Source organism: Stegodyphus dumicola, chromosome 9 (assembly GCF_044657685.1).
Source record: "Stegodyphus dumicola isolate Sdum_Otavi_A_Nest chromosome 9, ASM4465768v1".
Lineage (NCBI taxonomy): Eukaryota > Metazoa > Arthropoda > Arachnida > Araneae > Eresidae > Stegodyphus > Stegodyphus dumicola.
The window spans coordinates 28,826,675-28,853,319 of record NC_140776.1 but is presented as its reverse complement, the minus strand read 5'-3'; the positions used below and the strand labels follow the sequence as shown (position 1 = coordinate 28,853,319).

Sequence of the window (26,645 nt, the reverse complement as noted above, 5' to 3'; positions counted from 1 at the left end):
GCCCAGTCGCCCTTTAAAAGGGGAAGTATATAAGGTACGAATTGTAAGAATTGGAGGCTCCATTAAGCCCACCTGGACACGAGTTTCTACATAGCTGAAAAGAAGGGGCCCCGTCTCTCCACAAACAAGGGCAGCTAGCAACCCAGCCACCCCCAAACAACAAACAAAAATACTAAATTAAAAATAAGTAAGCACATCTAACACAAAATTACAAACGAACAAAAAAACAAACCACGAACACAAATTCACAACATCTACCAAGATATCTAAAACCCATATAAATACAGAATTCAATTTTAACAGAAGATTCCCTTAAGTGCCCTATTTTCATTGATAAACATTAGAGTAATAGTATATGATTTAAAAACATTAAGATTAATGGCACTTGCATTAAAAGCAGTAAAGTTAAAAATATGTTTAATAGGGGCTTTTAAATTACAATCAACCACAAAATGCCTAGTATCATCATCAACCTGACAACTATTACATAGTTTATTTTCTTTCAAATTAAATCGGTTGAAATAGAACGGAAACCTATCATGTCCAGTTAAAACCTGATTAACGTCAATATTGTTAATACATTTCATTTTATTCGTGATTTTAATTAGTTTCATAAATCCTTTGTTTTTAGGTGAAGAATATTACTGTATTTTCCATTTGTTAACGTAAAATTCTTTCATTCTTCGAATAGCAATTTTCTTCGAGCCTGTTACTTCAATATCCATTGCACTGACGTTTGAGACCGCCTGATTGGCCAGGCTGTCTGCTCTCTCATCACCAATAAAGCCTACATGGGCTTTAACACAATGTAGCTTAATATTTAAATATGAACTCAAAGTTTCTAAATGACTCTTAATTTCGACAATTAATGGATTGAAATTGTCTGGGCGGGAGAGCGCATGGAGAAGTGACAGGCAGTCAGTGTGAATATTTACAGATGTGGGTATTAACAAGGTATTTTTAAACCATAATAAGACTTGTTTGAACGCTTCACCTTTGCTTGGAAAACTGAATTATATGTATTAAACTTAAACATTCTGCAATCCACCTCAATTCCATAGTAAAAAACAACAAAGGGACGCCTATGCTCTCCCCTGATCCCATAACTATCTGTATAAATCTCAAATACATCAACAGTTGGATTACCGTTATCAAAAACAAAACCAAATCGATTAGAAGGATCGATAGAGATTTCTTTGTAAGCAAATAATCTTCATACATTTTCAATTCGATTTGTCCAGTTCTAAATAAAAATTTCTCATAATAAAATTCGTATAAAATTGAGAGAGGCGGCAGCCCAGCCAACTCAGAGACGGCCTCTGTAGGCACCGTTCTAAAACATCAGGTTAAACCCCAAGCTCTCTGAATACCGTGTAACTTTATCTGTAATCTAACCAGTTCCCCAGCCCTGGATCCCCAAGCTCCAATTCCATACATGATGACTGGGAGCACTAAATTTAAGTAAATCAGTCCAGTCTTGTCCGACAGTAGAATTAAAGGTTTCAATAGAATTAAAGTCATTAAACAAAATTAATTTAGATACAATACCAACGTTCCTCTTGCATCAATCAGTTTGACCCCCCCCCCCCCAACTAAAATGTTTTGAATTAAAATCCTCCATAAATAAAAACCTTTTATATATAATTAAAACCTGTTCCAATTTATGAGGACTCACAGCAACGTCCTCTGCAGGAGAAACGTATGCCGATATGATACTCAATTCCTGGTCTCCTATTAATACAGTAATAGTTATTATTTCATCCATTTCATAATCCACTATAAAATCAATTTCCTCTTTTAAAACAACAATTGAAGTTCGTTCTCCAACTTCAGCTGCAACTCTCCAACCATTTCCAATAAATGCCAATTTTCTATTAACCCAATAGGGCTCCTGCAGTACGATCAGATCAGGACTAACGCCATTACCATTTTGGAGAAACGAGAGCTGGGCAGCAGCAAAAGCGCAATGGTTTAGGTTGATACTTAAAATTATCATACAAATAAATTTATATAATAAAATTATGTGAAAATAAAAGAACTATACACATAAATGAAAACACAGCTGCTATTATATATCTAATTATATAATATACTAGAACCAATGAGTACATACATGCTAAAATTCAAAAACATTAAATCACACTGGTCATTCTTTAAAATCAAACTCCATGTGGCCTCTAATAAATTCAGTTTCTCTCTTTAAAGAGCGGCAATTCTTATCAAATACACTGTGATTATGTTTCATCTCTATACCATACTTGTGATTAGAAACCACACAGTTAAAACATTTCCTGCCTTTATCTTTATTTTTGCAAACAGTCGCAAAATGATTTCCAGCACATTTAGCACAATGGACTTGATCTGTACAAAATCTCTTAGAGCGACCGTATGCCAACATTGTGTACAGTGTCTTGGTCTCAAAAATAATGTCGCAGAGAAAGCACGCCATCCAATTGCCAGACGTTGCTCTTCCAGTATTTCCCTTTGACAAACAGAATCAATCGATGGAGTGTCCTACCCAGTCCTTTCGTAAGAATATCAAACAAATGTCTAGCATATTCGGCATTAGACACATAGTTACGTTTCAAGACATCTACAAGCTCTTCATTCTTAAAGGTTTTCCCTACACCATAAACAATAATTTTCGGTTTAATAAATCTACGCCTCCTTGGTTTAATATACTTCCTCAAATTTTTTTTTTCTTAAGTACCTAACTACTTCATCTTTACTACCTAGTTTCAACAAAAAGTCTCCATTTTCTCTTCTAATGGACCTTTTAATCTTAACCTTGATATCACCTGGCTTGATCATGTTACTAAGTTCTTCGAATACATCACCGCCATCAGAGGTAGGCTGTATCGCTATCTCATCATGACTTTTTTCAAGAACCGAAGAAGCCATTCTTTTCGAATTGGACATCTTATTTTCACTTAAGCAATACATTAAGATCAGAAATTTCGTCTTTAATGCCCTTGATATCATCTTTATTCCCGCGTATAATATCAGCTTCTACCATAAGGACACTCTGTTTTAAAGCAAGCTGATGAATTTTATCTAATCCCTCAATTAACTTATCCGGCAATGTACTGGCTATTTTCATTTGGCTTTTAATCTTTTCCACAATCCTAAGTGATTCTCTAGCTGTAATCAATGTGTAATCAATGCTGTAATTCTCTAGCTGTAATCAGGAAGTAACAATATCATTGGCATCATTCATAGCTAAATCAAAACCATTATCTTCACCAGTGAGTGTGCTCTCAAATGTAGACATCTCTCCAATATACCCATATAATCAAAAGTACTACTACTTACGTATATATATATATGAATGTACTCAAGATCACTCTCAAAATTTCAATGTACTAATTAAAAATCTAAAAGTTCATATTTACAATTGAAATTCACTATATACAATACCATATATTACATTTAAAATCATATTAATTCAAAATATCTTTTATAGCAGCCTCTTTTCATAAAAACACACAATACACTGGTGTGCAAAAAATTAAGGACGAAGTCGAAAAATTAGCATATCAGCTGAACGAAGAAGCAGAGCGGGACAGAAAGACCAATCAGGAGATTAAGTAAGGTGATGTACGGTAGCACATGCGCAGATATGCAGGTAGACGTAATGGCGGAGTGTCTGAGTAGTATAAAGCATGTTGTCGGTGTAAGATCAGTATTTCTGGCAAAGAGATTGCACGCCGTATAGCAGTTAAAATCACACCGAGTTGCTGCCTCAGCGAGAAATGGCGAATAATCAATCTGTTAGACGACATCTGGATGCTTTTACCCGAGGTCGAATCATTGGGAAGTTGGAGGAAGGCCGCAGTGTGACAAGTGTGGCTGCAGAGTTCGGAATTGCTCACAGCATCGTTTCACGACTTTGGAGACAATTTCAAACTACAGGAACAGCTATCCGGGGGTTTAGTAGTGGTCGTCCACGAGGAACCACACCCGCACATGACCGGTATATTGCCTTACAGGCCAGAAGAAACAGGCGGCAGACAGCGGGAGAAATCGCTAGACACACGACACAGGCGACTGGACGACCGATATCGCGTTTGTTTGCACGACTGTTTGTCTGTTTGCACGACGCCCTGTACGGTGTGTACCTCTAACGCCTGCCCATCGGAGAAGGCGTTCTCTGTGGTGCCGGGAACACCGGAATTGGAGAGACAATGAATGGGGACGAGTACTCTTTGCAGATGAGAGCAGATTCAGTCTGAGTAGCGATTCCCTCGAACATCATTGAAAGGGACAAGTATGGAGGTCGCGGTGTTCTCGTTTGGGGAGGCATCATGCTTGGTAGTCGTACAGACCTTCACATCTTCGACGCAGGTTCAGTCAACGGGACCCGTTATTGTAACGAGATTCTTCTTCCATATGTGCGTCTTTTTAGAGGCGCTATGGGTCCGCAATTCCTTTTCATGGACGACAATGCACCATGTCATCGCACAGTAGCTGCCGAACAGCTCTTAGAGAGTGAGGATATTGAACGTATGGATTGGCCGGCACGATCTCCGGATCTCAATCCCATCGAGCATGTATGGGATTTTCTAGGCAGACGCTTGGCAGCTCGTACCTTACCACCAGTAACGATTCCGGAGCTTCGATTGGCGCTGCAAGACGAATGGGCAGCATTGCCTCAACAACTCATTGACACCCTCATTCTCAGCATGGGCAGACGCTGTGAAACCTGCCTAGCAGTCAGGGGAGATCATACTTCCTATTAAGGACCGGATGTTTCTTGCTGGACACCCATCACAGGGATGTTTCGGCCTTCAGTCGCATTGTGCTCCATGCTACTTTTTCAATAAAGCTTCTTTTTATCCTTCTGATTACATTACTCATGTCCTTACGTATTGGGGATCTTACGGTATTAAATGTGTTGATTTGGATAGCTTTTGTACAAAGTTATATTCAAAAAACCGTCTCGTCCTTAATTTTTGCACACCAGTGTACATCACCACATTTAACAAAAATACACAAAAAGGCCAATAATAATTATATTTTGATAATAAAATCTTATTAAAAACACTTCAAAATAATTTTCAAAATTAAAATCAAAGTTCCAGCACTAAAATTGAACAACCTGTCCAACGAGCAAGAAATCCTCAAAATGGTGCACCAATGGCGGATCGAGTCTCAACCTTCCATCAAAAAAGACAATTGAGATCGTTGCACCAAATGATTTACTACAGTTAGGCACTCATTGGTTCGAATGTAGACATTAATCCGTCTGGTTAGGCTTAAGTGCCTGCAGTATAAAAATAGTCCTAATACATTAGATATAGCGCGAAAATACGCAATAAGGATTAAACTCAAAACCGGATAAAGAATTAATATAAATAATTATACTTTAGAGCACAAACACAGTGAATAAAATTTAAATCACAATCACACCGGTCTCCGAACATCAACTAATCGCGTCCATGTAGGCTTCTCTCCCTTGAAGATTTAAGATGATTACCAATCCTTAAATTTGGCGTGTAAAATCGAACTAATGATTGAAATAAGTATACGAACAAAGGAAAAACACAAAGCAAACACACTTTTTCCCTTTTACAAACCAATCATCGCAAAAAATAAACAAAATAATGCAGCTGACCAAAACGCACACAGTGATAGCGCAAGCATGCGCGGAGTTCTCTCTCCATTCTGCCTACCTTCTTGGTGTAAAGATTGGCACACTCGGAGCGTATTCGAAAGGTCCAGGTTAGAGTTCTAGCCAAGGCATTGCTTATTTTTCATGTCCCCTGTTTTAAAAAAAGAGCCTAATGGCTCTACAGTGGCGTTTAAATTAAAAGTCTACAGTGGCGTTTAAATTAAAAGTCTACAGTAACTCTACAGTGGCGTTTAAATTAAAGGTGGCGGATGATGCTTCTTCACCACCAGGGTTTGGAGACTGGGTGCCCTAATTCCCAGTCGCCCTTTAAAAGGGGGGAAAATGCCTTATAATTTAGCTAGACGAGGATTCCCAATTCTAAAAGTTTGCTCACTATTGAACTTAGATAGGTATTCCAAAACTGCAAGTCATTGGAAAGAAAGTTCGAAGGAAAATGCATTCTGTATTTATCGCAATTCAAGCTTTTGAAACACTTGAAACGTAATGAATTCCCAAGTATCAAAAATTTGCAACGTTGCTAATTTAACATCTGAATAACTGTAAATAACAATTTGTAATAAAAATTAAGACGCAAAATGCAAATATTTCAAGGTAAAATTTAAATACGAATGAAAATGTGCCATTTTCTCGGGTTCAAAACATATAATTTTAGAATTAGCGGGTTTTTTTTTTTTTTTTTTTTTTTTTTTTTCAAGCTTTAAATTTTACAAAAAAGCTTGATCTTACATGTTACTGAGGCGTTTTCGCCCTAAATATTTTAGTGGTGCATGAAATCACAAATCAGGCTTTAAAAATAAATTTAAATGTTTTAATTGCTTTCTGTTTAAATGATATACTACAAAAGTAACAAAACCTATAATTCAAATCTTCTGCTCTTCGTAGGAGAAAATTAAAAGTAAATTTTTTAAAAAAATATGAAAGTATGCAGAATTTAACAGCCGCCTAAAAGGATGTGTTCATGTTTTTGAAGGCTGCGTTCAGATGGTGGTACAAATGTCATAACAGGTTTAAGCCGAACTTCGTTTCTAGGTATCCAGAATTTGCTACGTTACAAAAACTGGTTCAGAGTTTTTGGCATACAAGTCGAAGTTTTCAACTTGGTACAAGGGTCGACCAATCAGAGACAGCCCGCGAAACTCATTTAGTGGAAAAACAGAAAGGGAAATCTGTAGACCCATCCATCCATGCATAAACTTAGCTTCTCTAAGTGGCTACGACTTAGACCTGTCTCGCAGGTGTGAACGGATCTCTCGTATTTTATGCCTTAGGACTATACCTCTCTGAAATGTATACCACTGCCTGAACGAAACCTAACGTTCTCGTTGAACTCGCAGTCTACTAGTCTGCCGTTGCATTCACTTCTACTAACCCCCCTTTTTTTCGGGGGGGATTTTAGCTTTATTATTAAGCATCGGTTTCTTCACACTTATGCAATTCAACTATAATATCACAAAACTTTTAACACTAGTCTAGCAGCATATGTTTAGAATACATAATGCAGCGTTAAGTATTGTCATAACAGTATATTTTTTATATTTTTCTAGCCTTTTTTCGATTCACCTTGTAGGGATTTATATTTATTTTAACTAATAATTTAAATTTTAGTTCAGACTTTGCTATAAGCCTTCATTCCCCTAATTGTCAGTGCCAGAATAGTTAAATTCGGTAGCGCACGTGACGTGAATGCAAATTCTACTTTGAGGAAGAAAGTTTAAATACCAAGGTTTTAGAAGGGAAGTTAGAGAGTTGGGCTCGAACAGCCGTCTCTGCCGTAGGTACAATTGCTGATTCAAGTGGCTTAAATGCATTTATCTGTTGCCACTAGTTTTAGAGGGGCGTCGAAGATCGGTATCTCGCTGAGCCCTGTAGATTAGTTTAGCACTTGTTAAACATTTTAACTTTTGATTTTCAATTACCTGCTTTTCAGTTACCACTTAAGTAGAGGCGAAGTTTGTTAGCGTCGAGTTGACGCAGTGTAAATTTCAAAGAGTTAATAAAGAGTTTTTAACCCTTCGTCTGTGTAGTTTCCTCCTACTCCATTATACAGATAGAAGTTAACCCTGCTGGACACTACAACCTTATCAATGTTCAGTTTTCATAGAAAGATGGCTTGCAAAATTTCTTTTCTCTTTTTGTTATTAACGTTTCGCGTATTTACTTTATTTATGAAATATTAAGTTCTTCGGACTTACGGCTAATAAAATTCAATTCAACAGACAAATCACAAAATATTTAAAATAGCATATCTTTAGAATTTCCGATGAACAGTCTAGCGCGCGGAAGATAAAAAAAAAGTGTTTTCTTCTGTACAGTGTTGCCACTGCTCACTTTTAAATCGCTGAGTTTCTTAATCAAACACTCAATAAATTTTTACGAAATATGAAGTAAATAATAAAAATATATAATGTCATTCTATAAAAATGCTGAATATTTTCAATTAGATACATCATTAATTAAATGCATTTTTATTATTTAAATCAATTTGATTTAAAATGAAAAAAATAAATATTCTTTAAAACTGCATTATTGCTTTTGTATGGCTTAGTTTATTAATTCACAACAAACGGATTCAGTTCAAAAGATAAATAACCTACATTTTACCGAATGGCAACAGACTCGAATGGAAAATGAAACATTGCGTTTATTAATAATTTCACGCAAAATCACATTTCGAGACTTATATCCCTTTTGAGGTAATAATATCAGATATTTTGATTTTTTTTTTTTTTCAAAATCTAGTATGTCTGCCCTCTCACTGCCTACAACATCAATATGGGCTTTCACCCAGTTTATTTTCACTTCATGTATTTTCTCAACGTTTACAAGTAAAAAATTTTTTATATCTGAGACCAAAATATTAGTGTTATCAATGAGTCTGCATACAAATAGGCTAGAAAGCCCGGCAGTCATACGAAATGAGCGCTGTTCTAGATATTATAAATTCTAATTAAAATAATTTGTGCAAAGGTGTCTGCGAATTCAAATTGAATTACACAGGGCAGGCGGCGAGGACGCCCCTTTGCTTACTGCCCCACGGGGTTTCCCCCTTCTACTTGCTTAATTGCTTAAAGTAGAGTGCAATGAAGGAAACCACTGGCGGTACATTTCTTAACAGCCACCGCTAGCTCAATAAATAAACGCGATTTAAATAATAAAATATTAATTCACATGTCAAAGATCTCTTTGTGCGCAACATTTCTTGTGTAGATCTTTCCATCATTTTTAAGCTCGCCTTGCAGAGGACTATCCATTATTTTTTAATTTTACGTCCGTTCTTTCACGAACTCTTGAACGGTAACATAGAATTGACCGTATCCAAATGCAGCCTCAGATAAAAAAAAAATGGCAACACGCTTAAGCGTTTGGCCCTGAGTCTTATTGATGGTCATAGCAAAGGCAAGTTTTACAGGAAATTGTGTACGTCTCAATTGAAACGGCAACCCTGTTTTTCAATGGAGCCAAATCAATTCTTGGAATGACATGTATTTCACCTTTAGAGAAGCCAGTCAAAGACTTAGATATAGGCCGCACCGATCTCGGGTTTCTCTATGTTTATCAGTTTCATTTTGTCTTTCTCTGCTTAGTGGTTTCTTTTTGTTGAGAAAGCCGTTTTTGTTCGCTCTTTTTCTCTCCTCTTCAGTGCTGTATTTTCTAGGAGGCATTCTTAAAAGAAATTACATTAAGACGTAGTTTTTATGTAATGCAGATGATTACAAATGCAAACAAATGTTCACGTTCCCCCTGCACGCTCAATTTACGTTCAGCTGAAAATTCGGTTTAAAATAAATGTCGGAATAAAATCGGGCAAAATTTTAAACTCTTTACGCGAAAGGATATTTAGCATAGGAGTTTGAGTAAACCTACCTGATGAGATGTACTACGCAGAACTCGTTAGTTGGTTTCTTCTCCTTTAATTTATCAACGTTTGCAAGTTTCTAGGTAATTCATATAGTTAAATGCATAATAAGCAACAATTGTATGAATTAAAAGTATTTAAATGTTCTTAAATATCATGATAATTTAATTAAAACAATGATAACTGCATGTATGGTATCAGCATATATGGACTATTTGAATGCCGTGGTAACTTCATCCCATTGGCTAGTACAGTTACGCAAGCAACCAATAAACTATCGGCGACAAACTGATACTTAAGCCGCATATAATAAAGATGTATATATATCTTTTTACAGTCAGGTTTTCATCAGTCCATTTAAGAGCAAATATGATAGTATCCAATTTGGCTTGAAAACTCGAATTGTTATGTTCAAGTCTAATTTTGCCATAGTCTTATTTCTGTGCCAAAAAATTAAATCACATATGCCTGCCCCAATTTCATTGTCATAACTCGAATCCTCAGTAAATATACCTAACTCTCGCAAACATTTGGTCTCTGATATTCCACTGCCTCTCTTAATGCAGGATGCATACCGTTAATATTAAAGACAGAAAAATACACTAGATGCAGTAAAAACTCCGTAAGTAATAAAACCAGCATTTTGTGTATGTAATTTAAATTTATCATAGTAAAAGAATAAAACATCGAAAGGGGAGGCATGCCGGTCAATATGTAAATTACTTCCGTCGAGATTGTTTTAAAGAATCGGTCAAAAGCAGCAGCTAGTGTCGTTGTACTGAAACTAATTTATTTCTGATTCGAACAGAACTCTGTTATATAATAACCAAGAAATAACTCTAATCGGAAGAAATTTCAATAACCGTATTTATCACGAGGTTTGAATTAAAAGCTGGAACTAAACTATTGCTTTCGTTTAGGTTCGACTTACAAAATGAATGCAATGCCGACTGCTTATGCACAACTAAAATGTACACCCCTATTTGTGGACCTGATGGAAAATCAACATATTTCTCCCCGTGTTATGCTGGATGTAGTGCCTATAACAAAACCGGCGAAAAAGAGGTAAGTATATATGTTTCATTAGTTCAGGAAATAAAATGCATTATTAAAGTTTTATTTATTAGTTCAAAGGCGCAATTTGCCCTGAAGGACTATTAATTTCGTTTTGGCATTTTGCGTTGAAATCTATAAACAGGGAGTCACTTATCAAATTGTTGCTACCAAATATTATCGGCGGAAGTAGCGAAAACAAAAGTTAGTCAGAATGTAGTTCCGCTACTGAGAGTGCGCGGTCATAAGCCTACCAGTTCTCGAACTTTGAATGTAGGCTTCGCATTCTTGCCGCTGAAATTATTCGCCGATCATTTTCAATATTATGAGGTCATGAAACGTTACGAGAACTAAATTAATCCAGTACTTCAATTGTTACCAATATTTTATGCATCATAATAATTTCTTGAATGTTGGGTGCAAGATGCATCTAAAAAAATGCATGACATGTTTTTAGATGTTTTTAGATTATATTTTAGTTTTCACCTCGTTTATTTATTGCTGAAGCCTTCTATTTATGGTATTACTAGCGGAAGTACCAGATGCCAGTTAAATTAGATTGAGAGTATTGTATTATTTTAATCATGGCATCATTTGAAAATTCGTATAATAGCATATTACACGTCATAGTTAATATGATGCGTCATTGTAATGCATAAAAAATGTCAAAGGAACAAAGTAATATTCAGTACATATACCACAACTGTCTATGTAATCATAGGGTATATATACCCATATGACATATGTAATTGCTATTTGGGTCAGCAAAAATAAAAATAAATAAATCATTATTTTGAGCAAAATGAATTATTTTGAGCAATACTGGAACCCATATAAAAATTTAGATTGAAAAATAATCTAATTCTTTCTCATTATATCAGCAACAATGACACGCAGCCATTGTTGCTGATATATCACTGTTGCCATTGTTGCATTGTTGCTGAAATCTGCACTGTTGCCACTCGGAGAAATGAGGGCGAAAATTAGCGTTTTAATTATTTTTAAGTAATATCTCTGATTTCAGTTTTTTTTAAATGACATCTGCCTTTTCCGAGACCCAGAAAAGAATTATAGAAAGTTTGGTGAGAATAGCTATAGTAGTGATTGAGTTATTAGCGTACAAACAAACACACAGACTTTCTTCTTTATATATATATAGATTTGTCAAAACAATTTTAAAATAAAATATAGGCAAAATATCTACAAATGAGGGCGTTAAATTTTCACTTACTTGCAATATATAATTTATGTGACAAATGAAGTGCTTAAACATTAGAATAAAGGAAACTGAAAGAATTTCTAAAACATTTTTTAGTTAGTGAAATTTAATACACTAATTATGAGACAAATTTGTTAGTAAGTGTGTAACTTTCAGTAATTTAGAGTAGTTGATGCAACTTTTGAGCAGCAGCCTTACCTCATGCACATAAACTGCATAAATTTATATGGTTCTATGAAACTAGTAATTTCATTTAGAAAGAATGTGTGTTAAAGATGTAAAGTTTAAAGAAAGACCTGAGTATGTAAGGTATTTCTAGAAACATATTATATGGCTTCGTAATAGCTAGAATGCACAGAGGTCTTATGATAGGTTAATAAAAATTTATTTTTCAAAATAAACACTTTAAATTTCTGGAATTTTCTGCAGAAATACTCATACAGGTGTCACAGTATCACACAGTACAATCAGAAGTTACGCCTCAAATTACTAAAAATGTTAAATACGACACACATCTAAAGAGAAAGCTAACTCGGATGTATTTCAACTCACGCGCATCTAACGACTCGCACAACAATAACTAAGCAACTGAGAGCAGATGCTGTCTTCGGCCTTAAATAGTTTTCAGCCAGTCGCCAAAATATTTCTAGTACTCTCTGCTTCTCGAAATTACTGGAAAGCAATACGAGGTTGGAATTACGGTTTCAGCTAACATAATGGTCAATTACATTTATTCAATTTCAATACAGGGCCAACCAGCAGCCGAGCGGCAAAGACGCTGAACACTTGTAGTTTGGTCCGAGGTTCGAATCCCGCGAACGGGATGGCTGCATGGGCGTTTTCGTGTTTTTCTCCATGTGTATACGAGCCAGTTTCCCTTAGAACGTCCTCCACGAAGGCATCCCTCCCTTTAGGCAGATAGCCCTCGTGTGCTTTGTCATAATTGAATAATCCAATCCAATCCAATTTCAATACATAGTAAAGTGATATAGAGACCGGATTCAAATGTCCCCAACTGGTCACCAAATTTGGCGATAAAATAAGTCGCCAAAACTGTTGTCAGCTTGGCGGTATCTGGCCAATTACCGAGACACCCATTTACTCAATGTTAAAAGCACTTGCCCCTGGATTCTTACTTTTTCGGCATAGCTTCTCTTTAGATTTTTCATGTTACGGAAGAAATACAACAATTTTACTTATAATTCTACTAAAATTATAAGTACAAAATTCGTAAAAATATTAAAAAATCGACAAATAATATATTTACAATGTTCACTTTACTTATTAATTATAGATTTGTCAATTTAAAAACTAATGGAATGTGATATAAAATATGATAAATTAAATTTTAGATGTGTATAAAAGCTGAACATGTGCAAGAATATTCTAACGAAAAGTATTAGGCTGTTCATAATGAAAAAAAAGCCTTATTTTAATAAATAACACAAAAAAGTTATTTAATCATGTTTCATAATATTATTAAATATTGTTGGTTGAAATCTATGGACACTTTCATTTGTTTATTGAAACCTGTTTTATTTTATGCATATTTTCCAGATTTTCACTGACTGTAAATGTGTTCACAATGATGATGGAGAAATAACTGTTGGAGATGCTACGAAGAATTATTGTAATTTCGAGTGTCAGTGGTTGATAACATTTGTGGTAGTTTTAAGTGCTGGGAAACTTCTCGCTTCTACAGCCAGCGTTGCTAATGCTCTTGTCACTCTCAGGTAAACAGAACATTTATAGTGTTTCATTGCTAGTTTACTTGTTTATGTATGTACTTATAAAACTATATGATTTTAAAAAAATAGAGTTTTGCAGCATTTGTTCAGTTCAGAAATTATTTCTATGATTTATTATCAATATACGTTACGTAAAAATACAAAATATCAAATTAATAAATCGAATTTACTTTGTATTTACGTTCAGTCTGACTGCCAGGTAGATCTTCACAAATCCAATAATGTGAAGCGTCCAATAACGTATCCAATAACGTATATAAACGAATATAAACGAAGCGTATATCCAATAACGTATAACGTATATAATATAATATATTCATAAATCCAATAACGTATATAATTAGAAAAAACTTTATTGCAGTCTATTCACAAAACATATACATGACCAAAAGTTTGTTACAGTTCTTCATTTGTTTATACATAGGACCATTTTTTCCGTAACTTAGTTCTCAACTGTTTATTTGTATTTCAAAAACATCTACATTGCTCGAGCGCTGTTAGTCAGCGCCCTCTGTCCTTATCAGCTTGTGGTTTCGTAACAAGACTCATTTAACCCCTTAACTGCCAGATGACCTACCGGTGGATCATGATTGGTTTGTTTTGGGGGCCTCGTTTTCCACTGGTGGGTTACAAAAACGTTTATGTTTGTAGCCCACATGCACCACTGGTGGATTATCTTTTCTACAATTTTATACGGAAATCTAAACCAAATCCTTCTGCTGAAACTGGTCTCAAATTCTAAACGTATATAATTTCATAAATGTATTCATAGTACTTACGTACTACAGCATCTATCTTGGCGACTTTTTACTGATGCAAATGTTAAAGTTACTTAGCATGCGCAAGCTGGTGGCTTTCTCGCCTTCTTTTTTAGAAAGATTCTTAAACTATCGATATTTATAGTAAGTTTGGTAAATCGACAGGAAGAGAAAACATACGTTCTCAATTTAAGATTCAAATTTGAATTAGTAATAAAGATTATGTCATGCATTAAAAAATTAAACCTTCTGTAATTTTATTTATTTATTTGCATTATTCTTCTCCCGAAGTACACAGTGATCTGTTTTCACTTAAAAAAACATCAGAGAATTGCGGAGACTCGGCTTCTGCAATCTTAAGCAACAGCGGTTATCTAGAAAACGCATTTTTTCGTTGTCCCCTTTAGAAAATGTTCAGACAAATTCTGTATTACTGGAGAAATTTTACCGTAGTTTCTTCCATTGCTGGCAAATTCCACAAGCTCCTATTTTAAAATTAAGTTTAAGGCAAAAAAGTGTCAAGATTTGTGAATAAAAACCATAGAAACTTGGAATATAATAAATCGAACGCATATAAAAATGGGGAAATTGCTTGACTGAAGCGATTGTTATCAACATGGTTGTCAGAGTTTGGGACTTTCTGAAAATTTAACTACTTCTACTAAGATGATTGCGAATGTACATAAGTACCGTATTTATTTTTTACTGATGTACGAAGTTTTAATAGTCTGTGGAAAATATTTGTTTTTTCTTACAAAATGGTATTCAAAATAATATATAAATATGTACTGCAGTGTTCAGGAAATCACAAAGTATTGTTCAAATGCAAATAAAATTGACATAAAATACCACGTTGCTTCCTATACAAAGTGATCTGCAGTTATTTTTTCCTCAAAGTTATCTTATGAATTAAAAATATACTTAGTTTGAGATTTAGGTAGCCTATACATAAATGTCTAGCACATGCACATTCATTAGCACGCACACTTCACAAAAAAAGAATAGTTCTATTCTACTGGGCCTATTGCCGAAATTTAAATTGCGTTTTTCATGTCTCGAAATCGCAACTTAGAATATGTATTAGATTTATATATAAAATATAAAAAATATTCTAACACAGGTATTTTGACACACGGACTTTTTCTTAAATGACATGCCAACGATTTTCCATATTTCGATTCTACGAATCAAATTATGCCTTGATATTAAATTTCGTAAAATGTGCCAAATTTACGGAGAAATTTAAAAATTTATCTTGCCGCATTTTTTTTTCAATTTGCGCCAAGAATACACTTGCCGAACTTCTTAATTTATGGCAACCCATTTTCCTTTCCCTTTTTATATTGTGCATGAGCGAAAAAAAAGTGACTTCGTTCCTCATTTCAAATAATTTTTAAAAAGTTCATCATTAAATTGCATTCGATAATTGATGCGTTGAATATAGCACCCGAAATATTTCATTTACTTCGTGCAAGGAAGTAAATAGCTTATATTTTTTACTTAAAAAAATTCGCTATTTAGAATTTTGTTTTAATTACTTTTTAATACTTGTAGTATTGTATAGCAATGTGAGTTTACAAATTTAAGTTTTTTAAACAGTTAGAAATAAATCATTTCGTAAGGACTGATCTTTATCAGGGTAGAAAAATACTACGTAAATTTCAGCATTCACATTTAAAAAATCAAGTGAATGGTTCCTTTTACAGAGGAGAAACTTGTGATGGCTAAGACCTGTTTCCTAATACCCAATTAAAATGAATTTAATTTTCATCCGACAAGTTATTTATTTCTGAAAACGTACTGAAATTTCCACAGAGTCAGACGCAAATATCTCTGCAGTACTCTGAATTTCCAATAAATATTAGGCATTAATTAGATCACCTAAAAAATTTGCAAGTCTAGGTTAGGCCTTAAGAGTAATAAATTTTCACCTGTGGATTATTAATTAACTAGTAATCATTTCTTGTATTAAATGAAATATCTTCCTGAAAAACATTAAAATTTAGTACCTTTTATAGGTTCCTGTGTATTGCAATAGAAAATATTATTTATTATTATTAATGATGTAAAAGATTACATTGATTTACATAATTTATTGTTTGGGAAATCTTTAAATGAAGTAGTGAGATAACTTGGTCTTCAAGTATGATTCTTTCAAACTTCGGTGATGAGTTATAGTAAAGCAAATGTACAAAGTAAGAAAAATTAAGTATCTCGAAAAAACTTCGCTGTGATAATGTTAGCCATTTAGAAGCAGTTTAATGTCCTAAATTTGCTGAAAATTTCCAACGAATGACTATGTACCATGTAATGGTAACTAAAATTTTTTCATAAAAATATTTCTAAAATTTTCAAATTATTTCTAAGGATTATTCGCTTCGATTATTTCAGAGGATTATTTTATTTCTAATTTTATAAAACAAAATATGAATATTTAATATGTTATATTTCAATTAAAATTTTTGCTTTTTCTCATTTATAGTAAGTTTTCATTGAATAACTTTATTGGATTCCCTTTATAAATTGAGGAATCATAATTCTAGTTGCTACATAAATTTTAAAAGAGAAATAATTATTCCTAACTGATTTTGTGAAATTAAGAAGAAACATTCAATAGTTATTTGAGAAAGTAATAAGTGTGTTATCAATATTAATAACAATTAATAGAATGTATAACATATATCTCAATATTTATTTCAGATGCGTTGATCCTGAGGACAAAAGTTTAGCCTTAGGAGCTTTATCTGCAGTTTTTTCACTTCTTGGTAAGTATAGAATACGTTATTCTTTCATGTCTTTCGTCAGTCTGATGAGATTGAAGCAAAAGATTAAGCAAGAATTTAAAACCTGCTATATCATCAACCATTCTTTCATGTTATTTCCTATCAAAATTAGTGACTTAATACGTTAAACTAAAATTCTAAAACTTAAAAAACTGACACTTACTTCAAACGTTTTGGAGAAAATACCTATTTAGAAAGTTACATTTCATCGCATTAATTATGGATTGTATCAAAGCAATTAAGTAAATATTTTGCATTTTAGAAACTCAATAATGAATTAACTACTGAAATTATCTAAAAGTATTATTTTTTTACCTTTTTTAAGTTTTTGACTGTGTTTACTGGACCATTAGAGGCTGAGAAAAAGAATAATTTGACAATGTTTCAGAAAATGTCTCAGCTACTACTCGAACATATTTATATGATGTTAACTTTGGAATCTAAGTTCCGTTTCTATTATAACAATGTTTTAAAGGATACCTAGCCACTAATTCTTGTTTAAAATCTCTTTTATATCATTAATACTTTTAAAATCAGACATTTTTAAAGCTAAAAAGTAACACAGAGTTATTTGGGACCGAACAGATTTTTTTTATTCTAAGCTTAACTACACGTGCTCGCGCACACAGACACATATATTGGGCCACATAAAACATCTCCGCGGTTTTTGGTACATATTTGAACAAAAATTTTCTTTATTGAAAATCAGTTTTAATCAAGTACATATTAAGCATTATTATCTACGACATTTTGCCATTTTTTAAGTAGCTTTATAATTCCATCAGTGTAGAAATTCTGTGGTCTATCGTCGAAAAACTTGGCCAAGTGATTTTCAGCGGCGCTTCGGTGGGCCACTTTCTTACCATCAAGAGAGTTTTGCAGAGACCGAAACAAATGGTAGTCAGTCGGTGCAAGGTCCGAGCTATTAGTGGATATGCATCAAAACTTCCCGACCAAGTTTCGCCAATTTGTTCCGAGAAATCGATGATGTGTGTGGCCGCCCATTGTCATGATGGAACATAACTAACTCCCTTTCTGTTGTCCAATTCTGGTCGCTCTTTCTGGATTGTTCATTCAAACGGTCGGTCGAGTTGTGAGCAGAACAGGCCGATTGATAGTTTCGCCAGGTTGCAGCAGCTCATAATAACTCATAATTCCTCATGTGCCACCGAAACATCGAGCTTCTTTTTGTAGCCTGCTCTTTTCAAATGATTCGAAACTCATATTGTTGATGTTTTAGTGCCTCCGCTATTTTCTGACAGCTTGAATGTCGGTCTTACTCAACCAATTGCATACCTTCATCGAATTTTTTAGTGACTAGCCGACCACAGCGAGGTGCATCTTTGACATCGAAATCTCTTTTCAGAACGGAATCCTGCAAACACTCCTGGGTCTTTCGTTCACTCACAGCATTCTCACCGTACACTTCACAAATTTTTCGGCGTGTTTTTGCAGCATTTATACCTTTTTTCTAGTCAAAAGTATCACATAGAGTATTTCTTCAGATATTTCACTCATTTTCAAATCAGTATAACATTTGCACGAGCAATGAATTAGAAACACAAACACACAATGGGAGCTAAATATCACCTTTTAAGTGCATGTTCGTTTGAGACAATCGGGTGAGTGTTACCCGATATATACAGGTATCAACACCATCTAGTGGCAAAAAACCGCAGAGAATTTTTATATAACCCAATATATATACATATTCACTTCAAACATTTTCATCATCATTAATTCTAAAACAATGTACAACCCTAAGATCAAGGATTAATTCTCAGCATTATCTTTATATAGTCTACTACTTTATATTTTTAATTATTAATTTAGTTTATCTAGATGGTGTTAGATTACATCAAGAAAATATTTGATGACAATATTGCACTTTTTAACGATGAAAAAAAATTAAAAATTCTTTTACGTAGAAATTTAATTTCTTTTATAAATACCTTAATACTTTTTAGTTGTATGTTATAAAAATTAAATCAAATATTTATTTTATAATTATCTAATGCAGCCCCGAAGAAAACATTGCACAGTATGAGATATATTTCTAACAAAAGCACGTCGTAACTTTCAACACTTTTTTAATTATATTTGCTTACCAGTACAGGCAACACATTTAATTTTCGCATCAGTCATTAAAATTTTTGGAGATAAAATTCTGAAAATGCGGGGTATTTATCTCAAGAATGTAAAGTGTTTCGATAATTTATTAACAGCTTATATTTCTCAAATAATTCTACCAAATAATTCTGTAAAGTAATTCTCAATCGAATTCGCTTTTAATTTTCGTGTTTAAATATATATATAATTTGTTATTAGAAACTTTTTATATATGTCGTCTCCAAGGGATATAAATTTAATTACTGCGATTAATTATTGGTATAAATTTGAGTCAGTATTTTAAGTAAAAGTTGTAAGATCTGTCTCTTCTATTCCGCATAAACTAAACTAGATCCTACAATGAACCTGGCGAATTCAGCATGAATGAAATACCAGCATAGAAGAAGAGTGAAAAGTAACCCTTTATTAATTCAAATCTAAACAGAAAGGCACGAACTTCATGCTTTAGAGTAACACCGACCAGTTGCAGTGGAACTTAAACGTAGAATAAAAAAATCAATTCAAATCTAAAATAGAATAGGGCTGGATTAGCACTTTAAGTTACGTCCAACGAAAACCTAACAACCGTGACGATAATCCGAAGTGGCCAAGAGGCGTACTAGCGTAACAGCGCGATAGCAACGAAACGTGCGCTGGCTAGCGAAAACACTATCTGAATAAATTCAGAGATTCACCCGTTAAAATACTCACTTCACTTAACTTAAAATATACATCCTGGTGAGAAAATGCGAGGGGAAGTTGAGGAGTTCAGGAAGTGTATCAAACTTAAAATAGATTTGTTATGAAAAAAAGGGAATCCCTACAAAGTTATTTAAATTTCTATTGTAGTAAAAATATTTTAATATGCTGTGTAGAAATAGTATTACAAAAATTCCAAAGAGTAAAATTAAAATTTAAAATACTAAAAAGGTAGCCATTGCTAGTGACAATAGAGTAATTTAATTTTCAAGGGAAACAAACCAATCTACTGTCAATTAACAATAACTAAATTAAGTGAGATTGTTTCGTTTTTTTTTTTCCAAGTAAGGATCAAATTAGTTATTTTGCTAGAAGTAAATTGTCATCTACGAATAAAACTCCAAAAGAGAAAGATAATTAGTCTGCTTGAGTCAAAGTACTTGCCATAAACTAAACCGAAAATAAAAATTAGTAAGATTTTCTTCTTACTTTAACGTACTTGTTAAGAACTGAATTAAGTGAGATCTTTACTCTATAAAAAATGTTCCCCTACACTCACAGTATTGTAAAAACAATAAAAGTATAATTGAGATCTGTAAAGCACGAGACTTACAGTACTCATATGGGACATTAACAATGAGATGTAATCAAAGAGCTTTCCAAAACTATAATAAAACCTTCCTTTATGTTTTTCATTCAATGTTAAACACTTTGCAGTAATTTGATGCTAAGATGTTAAAGTCAATGGATCTAAATTAATTTTATCTCTTTTATTCACAGCTTTTATTCCATATCCTTTAATTTATGGCTCATTGACAGACGCAAGTTGCTTAGTGTGGGAAGAAAGCTGTGGCAAGAGGGGAAGCTGTTGGATATATGATACTGACAAATTCCGTTTCCTATTGCATGGAGTGTCGGCTGCATTTGTTTTCTTGGGTTGTCTTACAGACATTATGGTCTGCGTACTAAGTTCTCGACTCAAAAATCTCTACGATGATGAAGACGATGGAAACACAGAAAAGCAGTCAGTTGATGAAACTGATGTTATCAACGAAGGTAGAATGTTAGGTTTGGTGAGAATGTCATCGTTAACAGAAGCTTGAATTCTTTGAATGACAACAAATAGCCTACGCCATTGTAAACATACTTCTCTTGATTCCAGATATTATAAAAGGGTGGTATGAAAACGGCCTAAATCACAGAATTTTTACATTTTCACTGCCCTAAAAACTTATTGTTTTAAATTTTTGACGGAAAGAAAAATGCACATAATTTTTGTCTGGGTACATTTTGCACTTTCCTCAAATCCAATAAATCAATCAATATATTCAACACTGATTTACTTCTACAAAACTGCTGAAAAGTGTATCTTCCCCAGAAATGTTTTGATTGTTACTGAGAACTGCGTTAAAGAAACATGTAATTTTATGCCAGAAGTTGTCAATCATGTCCCATCGCTTATGCAATTATGAACTGAAAAATATTAGCAATAGAGTGATAAAAGTGAAATTATGTGCATTATATTATTATAGTGATTCAGAAGTCAAACAACAAAAATCAGCGTTATACACACAAAACTTTCACAGGACTAGTTTCGATGGTTTTACCGAACCATCATCTTCAGCTGCAAAACCGCAAATGAACAAGATAGGAAATAATGATTAGATAAGATAAGAAAGCCTGGACAAGAATAAGCAAGTGGCGCCATCTGTTCGCGAAACCACAACTAAAACATAATTTCTCTAAAAGCCGAAGGCAAATTTGGATTGGAATTAGGATCGTTAACTAGAACAGAAAGATTTTTATGAATGTGAAATGCCTCTAGAAAATCCAGTTCTCCAATGGAAGATGTTTTTTGAATAATTTTGGCAGCAGAAAAATTGAAAGTGTGATTTTCGGACCAACAATGTTGAGCAACAGAAGACTTCTGTGTTTCCTTCTTTCTAACATATGCCTCATGTTCTTTGACGCGAAATTTTAAGGCTCTCTTAGTTTGGCCAATGTAAATTAAACCACACTGGCAAGGAATCCTATAAATACCCCAGGAATTCATATCCGGAATGGGGTCCTTGAGTATAGAAGTTGGAATTTTATTGATGGGAGAATAAACAACCCGAAAGTTAAATTTCTGCAAAATATGTGCAACTTTATAGCTAATTGATGGAAAGAAGAGATTATAAAAATCCTGTTGTCATTCCCTTCTTTCCATCAATTAGCTATAAAGTTGCACATATTTTGCAGAAATTTAACTTTCGGGTTGTTTATTCTCCCATCAATAAAATTCCAACTTCTATACTCAAGGACCCCATTCCGGATATGAATTCCTGGGGTATTTATAGGATTCCTTGCCAGTGTGGTTTAATTTACATTGGCCAAACTAAGAGAGCCTTAAAATTTCGCGTCAAAGAACATGAGGCATATGTTAGAAAAAAGGAAACACAGAAGTCTTCTGTTGCTCAACATTGTTGGTCCGAAAATCACACTTTCAATTTTTCTGCTGCCAAAATTATTCAAAAAACATCTTCCATTGGAGAACTGGATTTTCTAGAAGCATTTCACATTCATAAAAATCTTTCTGTTCTAGTTAACGATCCTAATTCCAATCCAAATTTGCCTTCGGCTTTTAGAAAAATTATGTTTTAGTTCTGGTTTCGCCAACAGATGTCGCCACTTGCTTATTCTTGTCCAGGCTTTCCTATCTTATCTAATCATTATTTCCTATCTTGTTCATTTGCAGCTGAAGATGATGGTTCGGTAAAACCATCGAAACTAGTCCTGTGAAAGTTTTGTGTGTATAACGCTGATTTTTGTTGTTTGACTTCTGAATTAGTATTTATTCGGCGTGTTATTGTGTATTAATTATAGAAGCCCCAAACAGGCTTACATTTTGCTTTCTTTTTTGCACGTGGTGTGGCCGCCATTTTGTGATTGTAGGAGTTTCGGTGAGTACATTTTTGCACTTTTCAAGTTATGTTTATGTTTTGTACATTTGGATATTGTGCTTTGCTTTTCTGATTTCATGCATTTTGCTTACAAACGTTTTGTTTTCTATTCATTTCAGTGAGGGATTTTTCTGCTGTTTTGTGTGTACTTTATTATTGCTCAGTTAATTTAGTTTGATTTTCTGCATTGTTTATTATGCCTTCATCCGTTAATCGTTTCACTAAATTACGCCTGAAACGGCAAAAATTCCTGAATCATCTTGAATTTTTACTTAAATGAAAATGTAAAAAATTGATCCCCAATTTTATTCAAATCAAATCTAATCAAAAACCTTCGAGTCGCGTTTCAAGAATTCTGTTAAATTGCAAGCTTGCCTTACTTCGGTCCGTGATAAGGGATACACGTCAACAATTGTCCAAAATTGAACATGAACTCTATAAGCTTCATCTGGAACTCGCTAAATCATATCCAAAATTCACTGCCCTTGAACAAAAGTCTTGGTCTAGAACGCAGAATGCAGTTAACCGTCATAAAAACACCCTTGCAGTTAAATTCGAAAAACTTCTTTTACAGTCTTCCAGTTCAAGTAGTTCAAAAAATCTTCCCATTGTAAACATCAAGCCAATAGTTAATAATTCTAATGTTAGTCTTTCAGAAGAACAAGAGAGAATTCTAAAATATAATTTTAACTTCTCACAAACCTGTAAACCCTCGATTCCAAAGATTTTGGCTCCTATCGAAAAAGCTTTCAAGTTCAGTAAAGTTTCAGATTCACAGAAAGAAATGATTAGGCATCTTATCGCTCATAATGTGAAATTCAATAATAAACCTTTGAAACCAAATCTAACTGCGAGAGAAAGAGCTACAATGCGCGAAATTCATTCTAACCCGGATATTATCATTTCAAAGGCCGACAAAGGTGGCCAGATAGTCGTCATGGATAAGAACACTTACATCGATGGTGTCACTAAACTCTTAAACGAAGGACCATATAATCCGATCCTTAAAGATCCTTCACCTTCGGACTTATCCAAAATAAAAACTGCGATCAAACCTTCGCAAATCATTTCAAGCAACTTAAAACATTCGCTTATCCCATCTGTTGCGAATTGTGCCAGATTATATGCTCTTCCCAAAATTCATAAAAGTGGTATTCCTTTCCGCCCTATTGTATCAAATTTAGGTACTGCCTCGTATCCTTTAGCTAAATATCTAGTTTCTAGATTTTCCACTCTATTAGACAATAACATTTACACCATAAAAAATTCAATAGAGTTTGTAAAAAAGGTTAAAAACATTTCTCCTAGTAATTTACTCATGGTTTCTTTTGATGTAAAATCATTATTCACCAATGTCCCAGTGGAGGGTGCATTAAGATGTCTAGAAACCAGACTTCGCGAATTTCATTTCTCTTGCATCGAAATTGATGAGCTAATTTCTCTCACTTAACTCTGTTTGAAACAAACACATTTTGTTTTCCAAAATAAATATTACAAGCAAACTGAGGGATTAGCCATGGGAAGCCCCCTCAGTCCCATCCTGGCTGATATCTACATGCATTATTATGAATCAAAATTGTTTGAAACTTTAAACTTCCCATCATGGTTCCGCTACGTAGACGATACTTTTACCCTGTTTGAAGGTAACAAAGATGATTTAAATAAAGTTCTTTCAACAATGAATTCTGCTGATCCTGCTATTCAGTTCACTTTTGAACTTGAGACTTGCAATTCTCTTCCGTTTCTCGACATTCTGGTCACACGTAACACATCCAACTTCAGTACTACAGTTTACCGTAAACCTTCATCGATTTGCCTTCCACCACATTTTAAATCATGTCATCCGACAAAACAAAAGTTAGCTTCATTTTATTCCTATGTTTTCCGTGCTCTTCAAGTTTGCTCCTCCAAACTAGCCCTTGATGAAGAACTGAATTATTTAAAAGCAATAGCTATTGACAGGGGCTTTTCACCCAACATTATTAATCAAGCAGTTAAAAAATTCTCATCTCAACACACTAAAAGCCACACTCTTATTTTAGGAGATTATAAAAATCCTGTTGTCATTCCCTTCTTTCCATCAATTAGCTATAAAGTTGCACATATTTTGCAGAAATTTAACTTTCGGGTTGTTTATTCTCCCATCAATAAAATTCCAACTTCTATACTCAAGGACCCCATTCCGGATATGAATTCCTGGGGTATTTATAGGATTCCTTGCCAGTGTGGTTTAATTTACATTGGCCAAACTAAGAGAGCCTTAAAATTTCGCGTCAAAGAACATGAGGCATATGTTAGAAAAAAGGAAACACAGAAGTCTTCTGTTGCTCAACATTGTTGGTCCGAAAATCACACTTTCAATTTTTCTGCTGCCAAAATTATTCAAAAAACATCTTCCATTGGAAAACTGGATTTTCTAGAGGCATTTCACATTCATAAAAATCTTTCTGTTCTAGTTAACGATCCTAATTCCAATCCAAATTTGCCTTCGGCTTTTAGAAAAATTATGTTTTAGTTCTGGTTTCGCCAACAGATGGCGCCACTTGCTTATTCTTGTCCAGGCTTTCTTATCTTATCTAATCATTATTTCCTATCTTGTTCATTTGCAGCTAAAGATGATGGTTCGGTAAAACCATCGAAACTAGTCCTGTGAAAGTTTTGTGTGTATAACGCTGATTTTTGTTGTTTGACTTCTGAATTAGTAGTTATTCGGCGTGTTATTGTGTATTAATTACTATAGTGCTCAATGTTATCTATGCAATACAGAGATCGTCTCATCGTCGTTATGTTACAGTAATATATTAAGAAATTGAGAACATTATCAAAAAGAAATTATCTATGTATATATTTTAAATGTTTATTAAATGTTTTCAGGTTTTGTGTTTAGGTATTCATTGTTCTACTCATGCCTTTATTACAAAGAAATGTTTACAATTTTTAATGCATAAATTGAGATGCATGTTTTTAATAAACTTTTTGCATTTTAAATGTCTTTGGCTTATTTTTAAAATTTATCTTGAAAGATATATTTCTACTTCCTCATTTTTAAATGAATCTTTGTAAACCGAATTATATAAAAATACGTGGACATCCCATACTAATCCTTTTGAAATTAATGAATGTTCTGAAGTATTTACAAAGTATTTCGTACTGAAAGAACACATTTTGAAAATACTTTCTACGAAACTACGAAGTATAACATTTAAATTTAGCATTTACTGTTATGGAACGTTCAAACTGAAATATCGAACTTTAATCAAAAGAATTTGTTTTATGGCAAATTACTGATTCTGTTATATTATACCAAATTACCCTTTGGAAATTCTTTTCTTGAAAATCTAGTCTTTTTAGATACGAATATCCATATCATAATTAAAGATAGACAGCAACTAAAATTTTAGAAATTAAATTTTAATTTTAATTTGTGTAATAGTATATTTTGCCTTGTGTATTTGAAATTCATAAATGTTATTGAGCTAAAATTTACAGTTTTAATATTTATTTTAATAGTAATGTAATTATTAAAAACCGTTAACAGATTATGTTTACAGTTTTTAAAAATTATATGCTTTTCTTAGAACAAAGCAGTTTTGAAACTTTCATATTAATACACATATTTCAGAGTTGTACACGTTGTTTATTGTGACTAATGTTTTTATTTCTATATCGTATAAACGTATATTATTTGATAGTGCGTTAGTGCGTTCTTACGTTAACGTTCATTTTGTAAAGTGATTTTTTTTTTTTTTTTTTTTTTTCTGTATATCATTTTAGATTCAGCGATAACTTACTTGACCTTTCATTTCACAGATATTCAACAAAATTTTGTTCTGAACACATAACACT

The 26,645-nt window shown here is 33.5% G+C and overlaps 1 protein-coding gene across 2 annotated transcripts in view; it reads left to right on the top strand.

Annotated features, from left to right (window-relative positions):
- Positions 1 to 26,645, top strand: part of LOC118188624 (solute carrier organic anion transporter family member 74D-like) — a 50,053-nt gene that overhangs the window by 16,910 nt on the left and 6,498 nt on the right. The window contains exons 6-9 of one of the 2 annotated variants that reach the window (XM_035359117.2): positions 10,409 to 10,553; positions 13,318 to 13,493; positions 16,967 to 17,031; positions 20,638 to 21,479. In XM_035359117.2, coding sequence (XP_035215008.2) covers positions 10,409 to 10,553; positions 13,318 to 13,493; positions 16,967 to 17,031; positions 20,638 to 20,960 — 709 coding nt within the window. In that variant the 3' untranslated portion in view covers positions 20,961 to 21,479. Of the gene's footprint in view, positions 1 to 10,408; positions 10,554 to 13,317; positions 13,494 to 16,966; positions 17,032 to 20,637; positions 21,480 to 26,645 lie in introns of those variants that run through there. The other variant, XM_085823321.1, reaches the window with a different exon arrangement.